Source organism: Apaloderma vittatum, unplaced genomic scaffold (genome assembly GCF_000703405.1).
Source record: "Apaloderma vittatum isolate BGI_N311 unplaced genomic scaffold, ASM70340v1 scaffold18461, whole genome shotgun sequence".
Lineage (NCBI taxonomy): Eukaryota > Metazoa > Chordata > Aves > Trogoniformes > Trogonidae > Apaloderma > Apaloderma vittatum.
In genome coordinates, this window is record NW_009698730.1 from 32,464 (window position 1) to 45,277 (window position 12,814).

The 12,814-nt window shown below is 36.9% G+C and overlaps 1 protein-coding gene across 1 annotated transcript in view; it reads right to left on the reverse strand.

Annotated features, from left to right (window-relative positions):
• Nucleotides 1-3,383: 3,383 nt before the first annotated feature.
• Nucleotides 3,384-12,814, reverse strand: part of LOC104280472 (mannosyl-oligosaccharide 1,2-alpha-mannosidase IA-like) — a gene marked incomplete at its 5' end in the record, with an annotated part of 39,418 nt that continues 29,987 nt past the window's right edge. Inside the window, 4 exons of the mRNA XM_009878133.1 lie at nucleotides 3,384-3,917; nucleotides 5,270-5,385; nucleotides 10,897-11,069; nucleotides 11,940-12,159. Coding sequence (XP_009876435.1) covers nucleotides 3,791-3,917; nucleotides 5,270-5,385; nucleotides 10,897-11,069; nucleotides 11,940-12,159 — 636 coding nt within the window. The remainder of the gene's footprint in view (nucleotides 3,918-5,269; nucleotides 5,386-10,896; nucleotides 11,070-11,939; nucleotides 12,160-12,814) is intronic.

Consider the following 12,814-nt stretch of genomic DNA (forward strand, 5'->3'; position numbering starts at 1 on the left):
CTTCACTCTGCTTACTGCCTGTCACCTCTGAATTCCCTGCTTCCCGCTTTTCATTAGTAAACTCGCTTTCTTTCTACCAAAATACATTTGGTAGGATGAATTTTATTGACCAAAGCTTCTAGGTATTTATTTTTGTGTTAGCAATTAAATGCAATGACTAACATTAATTAAAAACAGTATCTTAACAAGTACACAGACTACTAATCTGTATCAAAGCAATCTGCTGACAAAACTTTGTGCATATAGCAGACTGAGTAAACGGGACTATGCAGCAGATTCCTGCAGTTACTTCTGCAACACAAATAGAGAAAAACTGTAACAAGTTGAGCAGATATATTAAAAGACTTTATTCACAATAGAGAAATTTTTACAAATATAAGTTCTTAAAAATTAAGCATCTTGATCTATTATGTATTCCATAATTTCGGTTTATATATAAAGATGAAAAGACTAAATAGACCATGTACAAATCAAAACCAATTTAAATACATGACAGAAACGGATAATCTGTATGATGAAGTCACCATAGAAACAGTGAGCCATTGGGCATTGCAAAAATCTGTGTATAACCAATACATATGCAATACTTATCTCACAAACAATCAAAACTTTTTTTTTTTCCCCTGTGAAACAATGTGGGTGCCATTTAAAGTGATCTACCATTTAGGACTTGACATATGCAGATTTAAATGTATTCTTATGGTGCAAAGAAATGAGAAAGTATAGGTGGTGTGTTTATGCAAAGATAATGTCCTCCCTCCCCCTTTGCCTAGGAATACAGAGTGACCACCAAGAGTCACTGCCATGCAGCTAGTTAAGTGAACAGGAAATTAAGTCTATGTTATCTCAGAAATCTAACAAGCAGTGTTAAGTACCGACTGTTTCAAAATGATTGCTTCAACTTTGGTGTTCTTGCATTATTTAAAAAAAAGGAAGAAAAATCAATATATTCTTAGTTCATGAAAATGTCATTTTCTTACATTTGGCAGATCTACACGTTGTACAATCTTCTCGTCTTACTTATATTAGTTTACAAAAAGTACAGTATAGTGCAGTTTGTACATACAACCTGAATACCTATACCAGTCACATAAAATTTGTGCTCTTTCAAATCACTGTAATTCCAAAACTAAAAAAAAATTAAAAGAAAAATCATACTACATGTTTGTATTGCAAGGAAACAGTCATGATGCTTATATTTAAGTATATACGACAAGTGTTTTTGAAACACGAGAAGAGCTCTCTAGATCTCCACTGTTTTTCTTCAGCTTATTAAGTAAAGGCAAGATCACTAGACCCAGCTGGGGGAAGCATACTGTGGTTCAGAAAACCATGAAAAAAAGCAGCTTACAAAACACACTTCAGGGACTGTTTTTATCTGAGCTAGTGTAGTTATTTAACTGATATGAGGCCTATTGCAGCACATGCACAACCATGTGGTAGGCAGCAGCAGATGACCCAGTAAAGATAACTATGACAAAAGTAATTATTATTACTTTTTCGTTAAAGAGGGAAGAGAATTTTTCGCTTTATTCCACAGATGTAATTTCTCTGGGTTACTTGGTTGGGGGGGGGAATCCTCAAAACAATAAATGACAAAACTCCCTTAAATACTGTTTCTGAAGAAATACAATGAATTATTATAGTTCTCCAACAATGCAAATTCTGAAGTATTAAAATCAGCAAGAGTTCTGCTTTTTCAACAGAGGAGAGCCAAGACTTCATCCTTGCTCTTTCAGCTTAAGAAAACTGTTATCATGACAAGAGAGAGTCCATTCTTTAGAAAGCAAAATTATATATATTTTTAAGAAAAAAAAAAGGCAGTAAAGCAAAAAGTCCTGACTCGGTGTGCCAGTTTGGTGTAAGCAGGTGTTATGTGAGGCAGAGGCACGTGTGTTTGTGTCCATTCTCCCAGCTCTGGGTCACCCAAGCTCAGCAGGGAAGCCCCAAGTAACGTGCAGGTATGAAAGCAGAGCTCTGCCTGTCCTGTGATGGAAGGATCAGCACTGCTGAAGGTCTTCTTGCTTCGTTCCCTACATAAAAGTCTTTGGTAGCGCGTGTGACACGTGCCATCTTCTCTGCTTTCCCTGCTGACAGCGAGGCAGTGCTCATCTTCACAGACTCCAGAGGGTCAAATGTGTGGGTCAGCCTCCAGCTGCTATATATAAAAAATGTAATCCATTATCTTTGCTCTTGGCTTCTACCCAAGCAAAACTACATTGTAGACCTCTGTCATTATAAAAGAAAAACATACTTGGTAACGCCTAAACGAACGCGCTTTCTCAGCTGTGATTAGCTATGCTGGACGTGTGAGCTATCTTACTAAATACCTTTAACAAGGATTACTGTTCAGAACCATGATTGTTTTGCTGCAGTCAAATCAGTGAATCATGTGCTTTCTCAGAATGGGAAGCCAGGTGTTATATCCGACTCAAAAGCTATGAAAGTCATCCTGTCATTAAATGAAAACATAAGTAGACTTAATAATCACATAAACCACTCCAAACTGTACTAATGTAGAAACAGGAATTAATCAGTTCTAATTATTTTTCGCTTTGGTGATGCTACAAAGTAAAATGTTCTGGGCAAAGCTGTTACCATTCTTAGTAAGCCAGGCATCTAATGTAGGGACCAATTTTAAACACAGTGTGTTTCTGTCGCTTAGTGAAGACCAACTCGGTGCTTTCAGAAAGTTTTGTACACTGGATAATTTCCTCTCTGAATGATTATCTATCTTCTTTTTTTTTTATTTTAAAGTGACAAGTTGTCTGCAAGGCATCTGGACAGCTAATTTTATTCATGTAGATACATTAAATTGCTTTCTAATAATAAACTATCAAATCTAGTCTCAAGTCTGAACCTAGCTAAGTGTTTGAGAAAGTCCCAGAAACCAAACAAATTGTCTCTGGTGTAATTCTCAGCTTCCAAGAAAAAGTCATTAAATATTTTTTTTGTCTTTTTACCATCCAATCAAATAAAAGCTACTGGAATAAATACATGAAGAAGGTAAGACCCCCTTTCTTAATATGAAATGTCTATCTTATTTTACTCTGTATTAGCCTGACTAAAGACATGAGACTAACACCACTTAGAAAAGGGAGGAAACAATTTATTCTATTACAATATTCTAATCAAATCCTGAAAAGCTAAGGTCTACTAACGAATGTACTAAATTCATAAAAACTAAGTTAACTCTAACTTCAATGTATACTGCAGTTTCAGTTTTGTCTGCATGAGATGAAAATATTCCTCTGTAGACTTCATTGACAATGAAATACATCGGACACTTTACCAAGTAATGATAGACCCGCATAAGAAGAGGCTGTCACAGTCACAAGATTTGTCTTGGATGACACACAAAACAAAATAACATAGAACAAAAAAAAAGAAAAAAGCTCTTTATACTTAATTCAGTATGGCTTTTTGCAACATGGCAAAATATTACAGCTTAAAGCAGACATCTCCTCACAGAGGAGAAAAGAATTTTGCAGTCAAATTAAATTCTAACAGGAAACAAGTAACATGCAGACCCTCTGCTCTTTTTGGCCAAGATGACACTGCAGCCTAACTAAATCTGGAGAGAGGTGCTATTTCTCTTCTAAGTGGTTCAGCTGGATGAGAGAACTGAAGTTCTATCATAATCAGTTGGTGTTCATTCATAAATATTTACTCTTCAAGAAAACAGACTGCAAAACACTTGATTAAAAAATTTAACTCAGGAATTTAAAACCAAATAATGTGCCCAAGTCCTTGAACGAAACATAAGGAATGAAACAAAGTATAACTTCATCTATTTCTGGTTTTCTTCTTTATTTCCCTCATCTTTGTGAAGAACAGGGAGAGGATGAGCCTCTGTGTTGAAGACCCAGTGTTCAAATGGAAGAAGATCATCTTCAGAAAACAGTAAATACAAGTACCTGTCAAGAGAAAGAAAGCAGGAAATGTGACCACATCAGGGATATGAAACTACAATAGTTTTCAAGAAAACATAAACACCTGATTTCCCTAGATGAACATATCAATGGAAAAAGCTGCCCAAACACAAAACACCGGTTAATCCCAGCATCACAACGATTAGCACAAAAGCTTGGGGCTACTCAACTCAGATTGGACTCAAGGGCAACAGCACCTGGAGACCAACAAAAAGAACCCCTCTATCCTGACAGAGGACAAAGAAGTTTAGGCTGTCAAGGTTAAATATCAGTTCACTTCCATTTAATCCTCGTAATTTTATTACATATTGGTTTGATAGTATACAACCACAGTAATTTTTATCCTCCAGATTGCTGACATATATCAAGGTGTAGGAATTAAAATATTGTAGTTCAATCCTGTCTTACTACTGAGGAACAAGTTCTGGCTTAGGATTTTTAAAGAAGAAAACTAGCACTAGACCAGTAACTTGGGTATCTATTTACCAAGACAGGGTCAATTAAATCCATCATTAACCAATAAACAAATCCAACACTTTATTTATTGTCATGATACAAGGCTGTAGCTACCGTAGCATGATTATTGAATTCTGCTTAGCAAATGAAATTTTTTTTAGTTTTTTACTTGATCAACATCCCTTCCCTGAAGGCTTTTCTTGTCTAACTCTGATAGGCAAATATAAAAGGTATAGAAGAGGGAGAACACTATCTCAAAAAAATGCCACTAAATATCATAAATTTATTTATATTTCATTTACTCGACTATTACATGTTCTGTTGAAATGGCATGATTGCTTCTTTCTGGTCTTTGCAATTTTTTTCTTGCACAGAAAAAAAAAAAGTGACGAGACCAAGACAAAACTTCCTTATTTCATTGAATACTTAAGAGACAGTGATAGATAAAGCTTTTGTTTTTCTCTTGTAACAGGCCCTGCGAGCTTACCATGCAAGATGACTTCTTATTTGTTTTTCTGTAGTTTTAAAATAAAAGGTATGCAATACAAGCCTGATAAGTCCTCTGTCCAGTCAATTTGTTTCAATAGTGCTGGCATATATAATTAGATCCCATAAAAGCTAGGAGATGTCATTTCTCAACAAAGACTACCAAGTACCTTTAACAGGAGTAAATACAATTTCCAGAGGTCATAGAATTTAGTTGATTGATATAGAAGGAAGAAAAGGCAATTTTTCTTCCCATCACTTAAGAAAAGCTCTACTACTTCAGTCAGACTTTGTTAGGTGATGTTAGGGACACTATTAATTATCATTAAATTATGATTGTAAAGATGATACATACAAATACTTCATATTAATGAAGGTCAACTTTCTTAACTTACTTGAGTGTCTCTGAAAGGAAGAAACTTTGCTGCACGTCGTCATGGCTTTCATGATTGTTATAAACATCTCTAATGCCAGAATAGCCACCATCTACTCTGCAGTGTTTTTCAAGTGCCTGAAGAGGGAGGAAAAAACCCACAAACGGGATTAACGAAATGAATAATCTGTCAATTCTTTTGTTTGACAATAAAACTAGCAAAAAAAAATCACAATTTTTTGATAAAGAGATGAAAACGAGACAATTTAGTTCAAAAACTCTTTTTAAGAAGACAGAGGCATGTATCTAATTTTACATTTAGGAACAAAAGCAAAATGGTAAATTAATAAAAGAAGGGAACACAAATGGGCTTTCAGAAGATATATGGATGTAAAGATATATGGATTTTCACATATTTCCTTTTTCTTCTTTTAATAGGCATAATCATTGCCTCTCTCTCACAGGCCTGTCTATCAGCCATGAGAGATTGTGTCACATATACCTTTCCTGGTCCTATTCTAGAGCTTAAAAAGTATTGCTATAGAATTGAATACCATAAGGACCAGTCTTTACCTCCTGCAAGTCACTTCAAAAAGGAAAGGCAACTTCATTTTCTAGGCAAGTTGTTTGGTTTCTCTTTGTTATTATTTCATTTTTCAGTATGAAACATCTGATGGGCTGTGACTGAATTTCTTTTCTGCAGTGAGTACTAGTTTTCTTTGATGCCTTTGTCTGTTACGCAGAACTAGCCAAAAAGCTAGTATGTGGCTGGACTTCATGCTACATGCTTTAGATATAAGAATAAATGGGGAGTTTTTTCTCTAGCTAGTTTCCAAACCACATATTTAGTTAAAAGGTGTAAAACAGGTGACTGATTCCTATTTTATAATAAAAAGGAGCACATGGACAACCTAGAAATATAATTTATTTTCTGCCCGCAGGAATGTTTTATATGAACAGCTTATTTTGAAGGAGAAAAAAAGATCAGATGAAGGGTGTATACAACAGAAGGGCAAACAATATGTACCTGGCACTAAAAATGTAGAAGGTACAGAGTCATACCATTTAATAAACTTTGCTGCTTTTCCTTATTTTGGACAGGTGTTTGCTTCAGAAAGGTGGTACCTAAATGCCTACCTATGAAGCATAACTTCTTTACATATACTGCTATCCAATACCTTATTTGAATAATAGTTCTTTAATCAGTGCTTTGTTGAAAAATATTAATTCATCTTTTTTCTTTGTAACTGACCTATTTAACACAAGGTCAATAGTGTTCTTAGCCTCTTAAATTTTTCTTACTCTCTTTTATAATAAATCTCTGTTATCATGCAGTATAGTAAAGGAGTGAAGAGAATCTAAGATGATTGTATACAAAAACAAATCCAGAAAATGGTCTTTAGCCCTAACTAACTTCTCACAATGAAAATTACAGCCCCAGGTGGAGAGGTGGGAGACAACTAGTTCCTTAATTTCTGAAGTTATTACAAGTATCACTGAAGTGATTATATGATGTGTAGATTTTATTTAGGGTGAGGTGCTGCATTTCAGACAACATCTGGCAAAAAGCTATGAAAAGGCAGAATCATAGAACGCGTTGGGCTGGAAGGGACCTTTAAAGGTCATCTAGTCCAACTCCCCTGCAGTGAGCAGGGACATCTCTAACTAGATCAGGTTGCTCAGAGCCCCATCCAGCCTGACCTTGAATGCCTCCAGGGATGGGGCCTCCACCACCTCAGAAGATTTGTCTAAAACAAGCAAGCAGGCAGAATAAGCATGTTCTGATGAGAGATGGGACTAAAAGTCACTACTAAATTAGAGGTATCCATCACTTCCACCTCCTCTAAAAGCTGTTCAAGATCTGTGTTTTGCTGGGAGCAGATATCCTAAACGTCCTTGTTTTTGCCAGAGTCCCTGTACCTATCTGCATGTATTTAGCTTGCATGTCAGGCTCTCCATACTTTTCACTGGAGACTAAGCTGCCTATTATATATATTTAAAAGGGATTTTTCTCCAGGAGAGATCCTTTAAAATACAACAGGCCTATTTGTCTTTTCCTATGTGTCTTTAGGTTCTTTAATTTTGCTGGACACTTTTACTAAGTGACATACTTAAGTTTAAACAAGTAATTTCCCCTGGCTCATACTCCTTCCCTCTCGTCTACTTCAACCTGCAATGAATTCAAAATGCTGAAGCTGCGTCTGGATTTTCAATGTCAAACACAAGATTATGTTTTCCAAGGCACAGCAGAAGGAGAACTTGAAGGGTAAGGCTATTATTCAAGGAAACATCTGCATTCCATACAGGGTGAGGTAAAATAAAAGCAAATTGTATTTGTGGCTTACGTGCTCTAGCACATAGTTAGAGCCTTCTTTATGAGTTTGCTGTAGGGCAACTCCGTACAGGTAGCTGAATGCATGGTGGTGATGTAAATTAAGAGGTTAACATGCACCATGTTAGCCACCCACTGGTAGCTACTTGATGCAGATGTGAAGAATCTTGCCCCTCAAATCTGCTTTCCACTTAACTAAAGGAACAGGATGCTCATGCTCAGCACTAGTATGATAAAAAGGCTCTTGATCATCACCTCCCTTTAACTGGCCGTAACGGCCCTTTATGCCTGTACCTGCAGTTTCGGAGCACAGCCATGCCCATGCAGACAGCGGGGTAGTGGTGGGTGGGAAGAAACAATCAAATGCATTTTAAATAGTAGTTCTCAGAAAAAGAGGGTGGCTAAGATTAGTTATGCTAGAGTAATGGAAAACATCAAGCAGAACGAACTGGCTGACAGTCTCAAAGTATCATAAAGGAAAAAAAAAACCACAAAGGAAGTGCTATGAATTGAAATTATGTGCCACATTTATAATGCAGAAAGGGAGACTTTCATGAGCTAAGCTGATAAAAACCTTTCTGACTCAGTAACACTGGATATTGCTGTTGGTCATAATTGCATTTTCTCCTGCTGCTGAAGTACATATAGAATGATCTCGGACTCAAGTTAAAGCAGCACAGCAAGTTTCCAAAGAAAAAAATGGAGAGGCTAGAGCATAGTTTTAGTCTATAAAAGTCAGAGAAACAATTAACAGACCTGTTGGAGAGTTTAGAAGTCGTGACTTATAGAACAGCCTACTCTTCTACTACAAAGGCACTGGGGAAAAAAAAATAAAATCAAACCTAAGGAGTTCCTTGCCACTGCCATGAGTTGAAAATAGACATGAAACACCTCAAAGAACAAATTTTTTGGGGCAATGACAAATAGTCTGATTGTTACCCCTTTTCTTCTTGTTTCAGTCTCAGCTTCCTCTTTGTGCAACAGATGTTGGTAATTACACCAACCATATTCAGCGGTTAGGGACTTCCCCAAGAACAAAAGAGTAATATGCTCTCTGGCGCAAGAATAAGGAGCAAAAGGAAAATATGAAATAGTTGTAAGTAAGCTATCATGGCATGTGCAGGAACAAAAAAAAAATACAGTGTAAGGTAAAGCTGTGCAGGCTATAAGCAAGGAAGAAGAGAAAAAAATAATAAAAAATTTTAAACTTACAACTGACTAACTCCTCTGAAGCTATAAGATTTGTATAATGAAATAAGCAACTGCATATTAGGACAGTGGAGGACAGGCCTGTACACAATGGGAGTAGCTGCATCTCCCACACATGGGCTGCAATCCACTAGGTTAGAGCCAGGCAAGAGCAACCAAAGGAATGTTAAAACAAGGAACACATGGGGAGCACTAAGAAGGTAAATGAGTGTAAAAACTTGAAATAAACACAAACAAACTGAACCAACAGGGTAAAGAATAATAATAAAGAAAACATTTCAATTGCTTATAACAATGTTATCAGTGTGGGCAGCAACAATGATTCAGGAAAAACACCTCCTGGAGAAGGAACGCTTGGCGTTGCTGAAGCCTGGTGGGATTACTTCCATAAACAGCCATTGTAAATATTCTAATTATAATCTGCCTGGGAAAATTCCAGTTGTAAAATGTGTGCCTATGGGTGGTGTTAGTGAAGAAGAAAGTGAGGGAAGAGCACTCTAAACCAGAGGTTTTGAAAAATAAAAATTGCTTTGGAATCATTAACTCAGAAGCATATTGTTTCAGGACTGACAGAACCAACACCCAAGGGAGACAAATGAAATATCCTAAATAACTACAGTCTACCTAGCTGATTACAGTGTTCACTGTAGATATGTAATTGCTGTGAATATTCAAAAGGAGAAGTTAGAGATTAGAGGTATAGTTAATTCTAGCTGCTATTCTTTTACAAAAAGCAGATTTAATCATAAATTCATTCTTCAAGAATATCTGTTTACCAAACTTGAAACACTTTTTTTCACAGCACTCGGAATACCTTCAGTATGTCACACAGTAAATACCGGACTGCAGTTGAGGGAGCCAGGCAGATGTCATGTCACAGCCAGGTATATGGAGCTGTAACCCAGTAAGAGCTCTCTAGCAGGGTCCCTCGGGGATGAGAAATTATCCAACACAAGACTACATGTTCTTCCCTTATTGTAGAGCAGCCTTCTACAACTAGCAATGTAGGCTCATCCAAGAAAGTTATAATCATACACTCGTAGAAACAAGAGGTATTGGGCAAACTGACAAACAGGACATTTTTTAAATCCTAAAAAGCAAGACCTCTGCAAAGGAGAGGTCACCATGAGCAAAACATTGCACAGAGTCGTTTGGTTTGGGTTAGTTTGTGGGGTTTTTTGGTTTTTTTTTGTCATTTTTCTTATGTTTATAGTGCCACAAGAATAATGTTCTTCAGCTTTCTCTATCTCCTACAACATCTCAGTCTACTTAGAAATTCCAAAGAATGAGTGAAAGACAGGAAATTTAGCAAGGGCAATATCAATGTGAGAAAGTAAGTGAACTCTAGAAGTATAATAAGGATCCTTACCTGGCAGATGAAACATGATAAATCCAAAGGCTCTCATCTCTAACAGCAAGAGTAATTAACCACCAAAATAAGGGAAACAATGATTTAGCAAGCCAATTTTTGTTGTATAGACTAGCTGACCTCTTGGAAGGCTTGTGCCAGACAAACACAAATAGCCAGCTTCAGCATGACTGGTTGAAGCTCAAAGGCTAGTGGGACACAGAAATGTAAATCTAGAAAAGATTGTTATCATTAATGGAGATCAGTCCAGATGATCTACACTTTCTGAAAGTGAGACATCCTTTAAATGTTTGGTACTATCTGCTACTTCATCTTGGCCTTCATCACCTGAATTAAAATCACCTGCACACAACTACTGTTAAAAATACACTTCATAAAACTTATTTTCATGCTGAACACTCAAATCTGACACATATTTGCACCTTCCATTTGCATGCAGTAATACTCAACTTCTTGAGCAGTCATCCAAATATGACCCTGATCTGAGAAGTACATAATTTTGATAAAATATGACCCTGATCTGAGAGTACTGAAGAAGGAGAAATCACAAGGTATTTTTCTAATACACAATACCAGCAGCTCATCTATTTAGTAAATTAATTTCTGGAAATCTGAGCTCATATTACAGATTTAATATAAATATTTCCTCTCCAACTGCAAAAAAAATCCAGATTTCATTCAATAGCTCACTTAACAGGATATTAGGTTTTAATAAGAAAACAGCTCAATAGAACATTACCTCTACAGCTTCCCATCCCCACTGCCTGTACTTTGGGTCATGAGTGAGCCGCCACATGTACATGTAGGTCTCTATGACTTCTGGTCGTAGGATGTAGTATTTTTCATTTTGCCTTGTAGCAATGGCCTCAACACCACCATCAAATCTGAAGGCTTCTGGTCCCAGTTTCATGCCTAGCCAATATGAAAAAAAAAACCACGCTAAAATAAAGGCATTAAAAATGTTTCAAATTATGTAACCTACCAAATCAACTATCCTTTCATGTGGCACAAAGCCAGGTTAGTCAAAATGTATACAATTTCTGAAAGATACTGTAGCACCCTCCAGTTTTTAATATTTTGTAAATAATTCAGACTAGGAGAGAGCTGTTCCTCATTAATATCTTAAACAGAAATTCCAGTTTGAACAGTGATGCTAACATTTGCATTCTGGAAGCCTTCATATAACTAGCAACATGTGAAATTTTGCTTAAAAGATGAGGAGATTTATTTTTCTGTATCAAACTAGAAAATACACTCTGGGACCTGAAATGCTGCCAGGGTTATTTCTATAAGAAGATGAAAGAATCCAAAGAAATTTCCTGCACAGAAATCCACCTTCTTTGTGCAATTCTATTCTTTGTAGCATTGTACCAACAGAACTGAGGATAAAAATTGTTTTTTGTGCATAAAATATGATCAATAGCTATATTGATAGATAAATGAACAGGGTCCTCTCTTGTTTGAATTTGGCTACACAGAAATTGGCAAAGTGGAAAAAAAAGCTGTCAGGTTAATTACTAGAGTGAGTAGATACCATTCAGGTGCAAGAAATTATTTATAAAACAGAGCAGCCATTCTTAAAGTTACTCTGAAGAGGAAGGCAACATTCGCTCAGAAAGAATGAAGAGCTCTCGCCATCATACAACTTCCATCATACAACTTCCATCATACATTCCATCATACATTCCATCTCGCCATCATACAACTTCCATTCAGCAAAATACCGATGGCTGCCGTCACCAAGTCAACCCGTAAAACTGAATTCTGCAACACAGTCCTTACTTGTACGATCATAGGATTCGTGGCAAGTCCTTGCAATTTCAGCACCGAGCTCGATGTGATGGCCCGTCTTGTCGCTGGGGGCTCCGTCTGCTCCCAGGGCAAACATGCCTCCGGCAAAACAAGTGAGATGTCCCATCTTGTGTTCGAGCAGCCCGCCCTTCCACTCAGCGATGTATGTCAGCCCCCCGCTTGATTTTCGAATGAGGTGGGTCTCTATGGCCTGCAAAAGTATGTGATTTCAAAGCAAAGGTACCATGTGGTAAAGACATGAAGGACAAAGACAAAGCTGGCTTGTACGTTGGTTGGTTTTCCTCTGCAGCGCCTTTGCTGATAAAGTAAAATGGCTAATACAAGCTAGCGTAACCTCGAAGTGCAGCCACACTAACACAGATGAGCATTCATCAGTAACTATGATTAGTTTTGCTATGCTTGGAGCAATTTACACAGTACATGCTGTAAAAATATTGGAAAGACCCAAAAAATACAATTTCATTTTAAGACTTTTATTTCTTACTCTTTCTGCTTTGAGCAATTTCAGGTAATTCACCATTAGCCATCACCTCAGCTTCCATGCTTCCCATTTTAATTCTGGCTTAAAGGGTGTGGTTATTGATATAACTTCATCTCAGTTATATGCAGGCATAACTCATACTCAAAACGTCTGATTCAGTGAGTGCACTGAATGATGTCAGGCCTCTCAGTCTATATGCCATTCCCAACGTCCAGTGAGTTTCCTCTTCTAAACTGAATTTCCTCTGCAGTTATCAAACAAGAATAAGGTCTCACCGAGACTTCTGGGAAAAACAAAATCCTAAGCAGAATGAAAATATACAAATCTCCTAGAGATAAATAGAAATTGGTGCTGTTAGTAATGT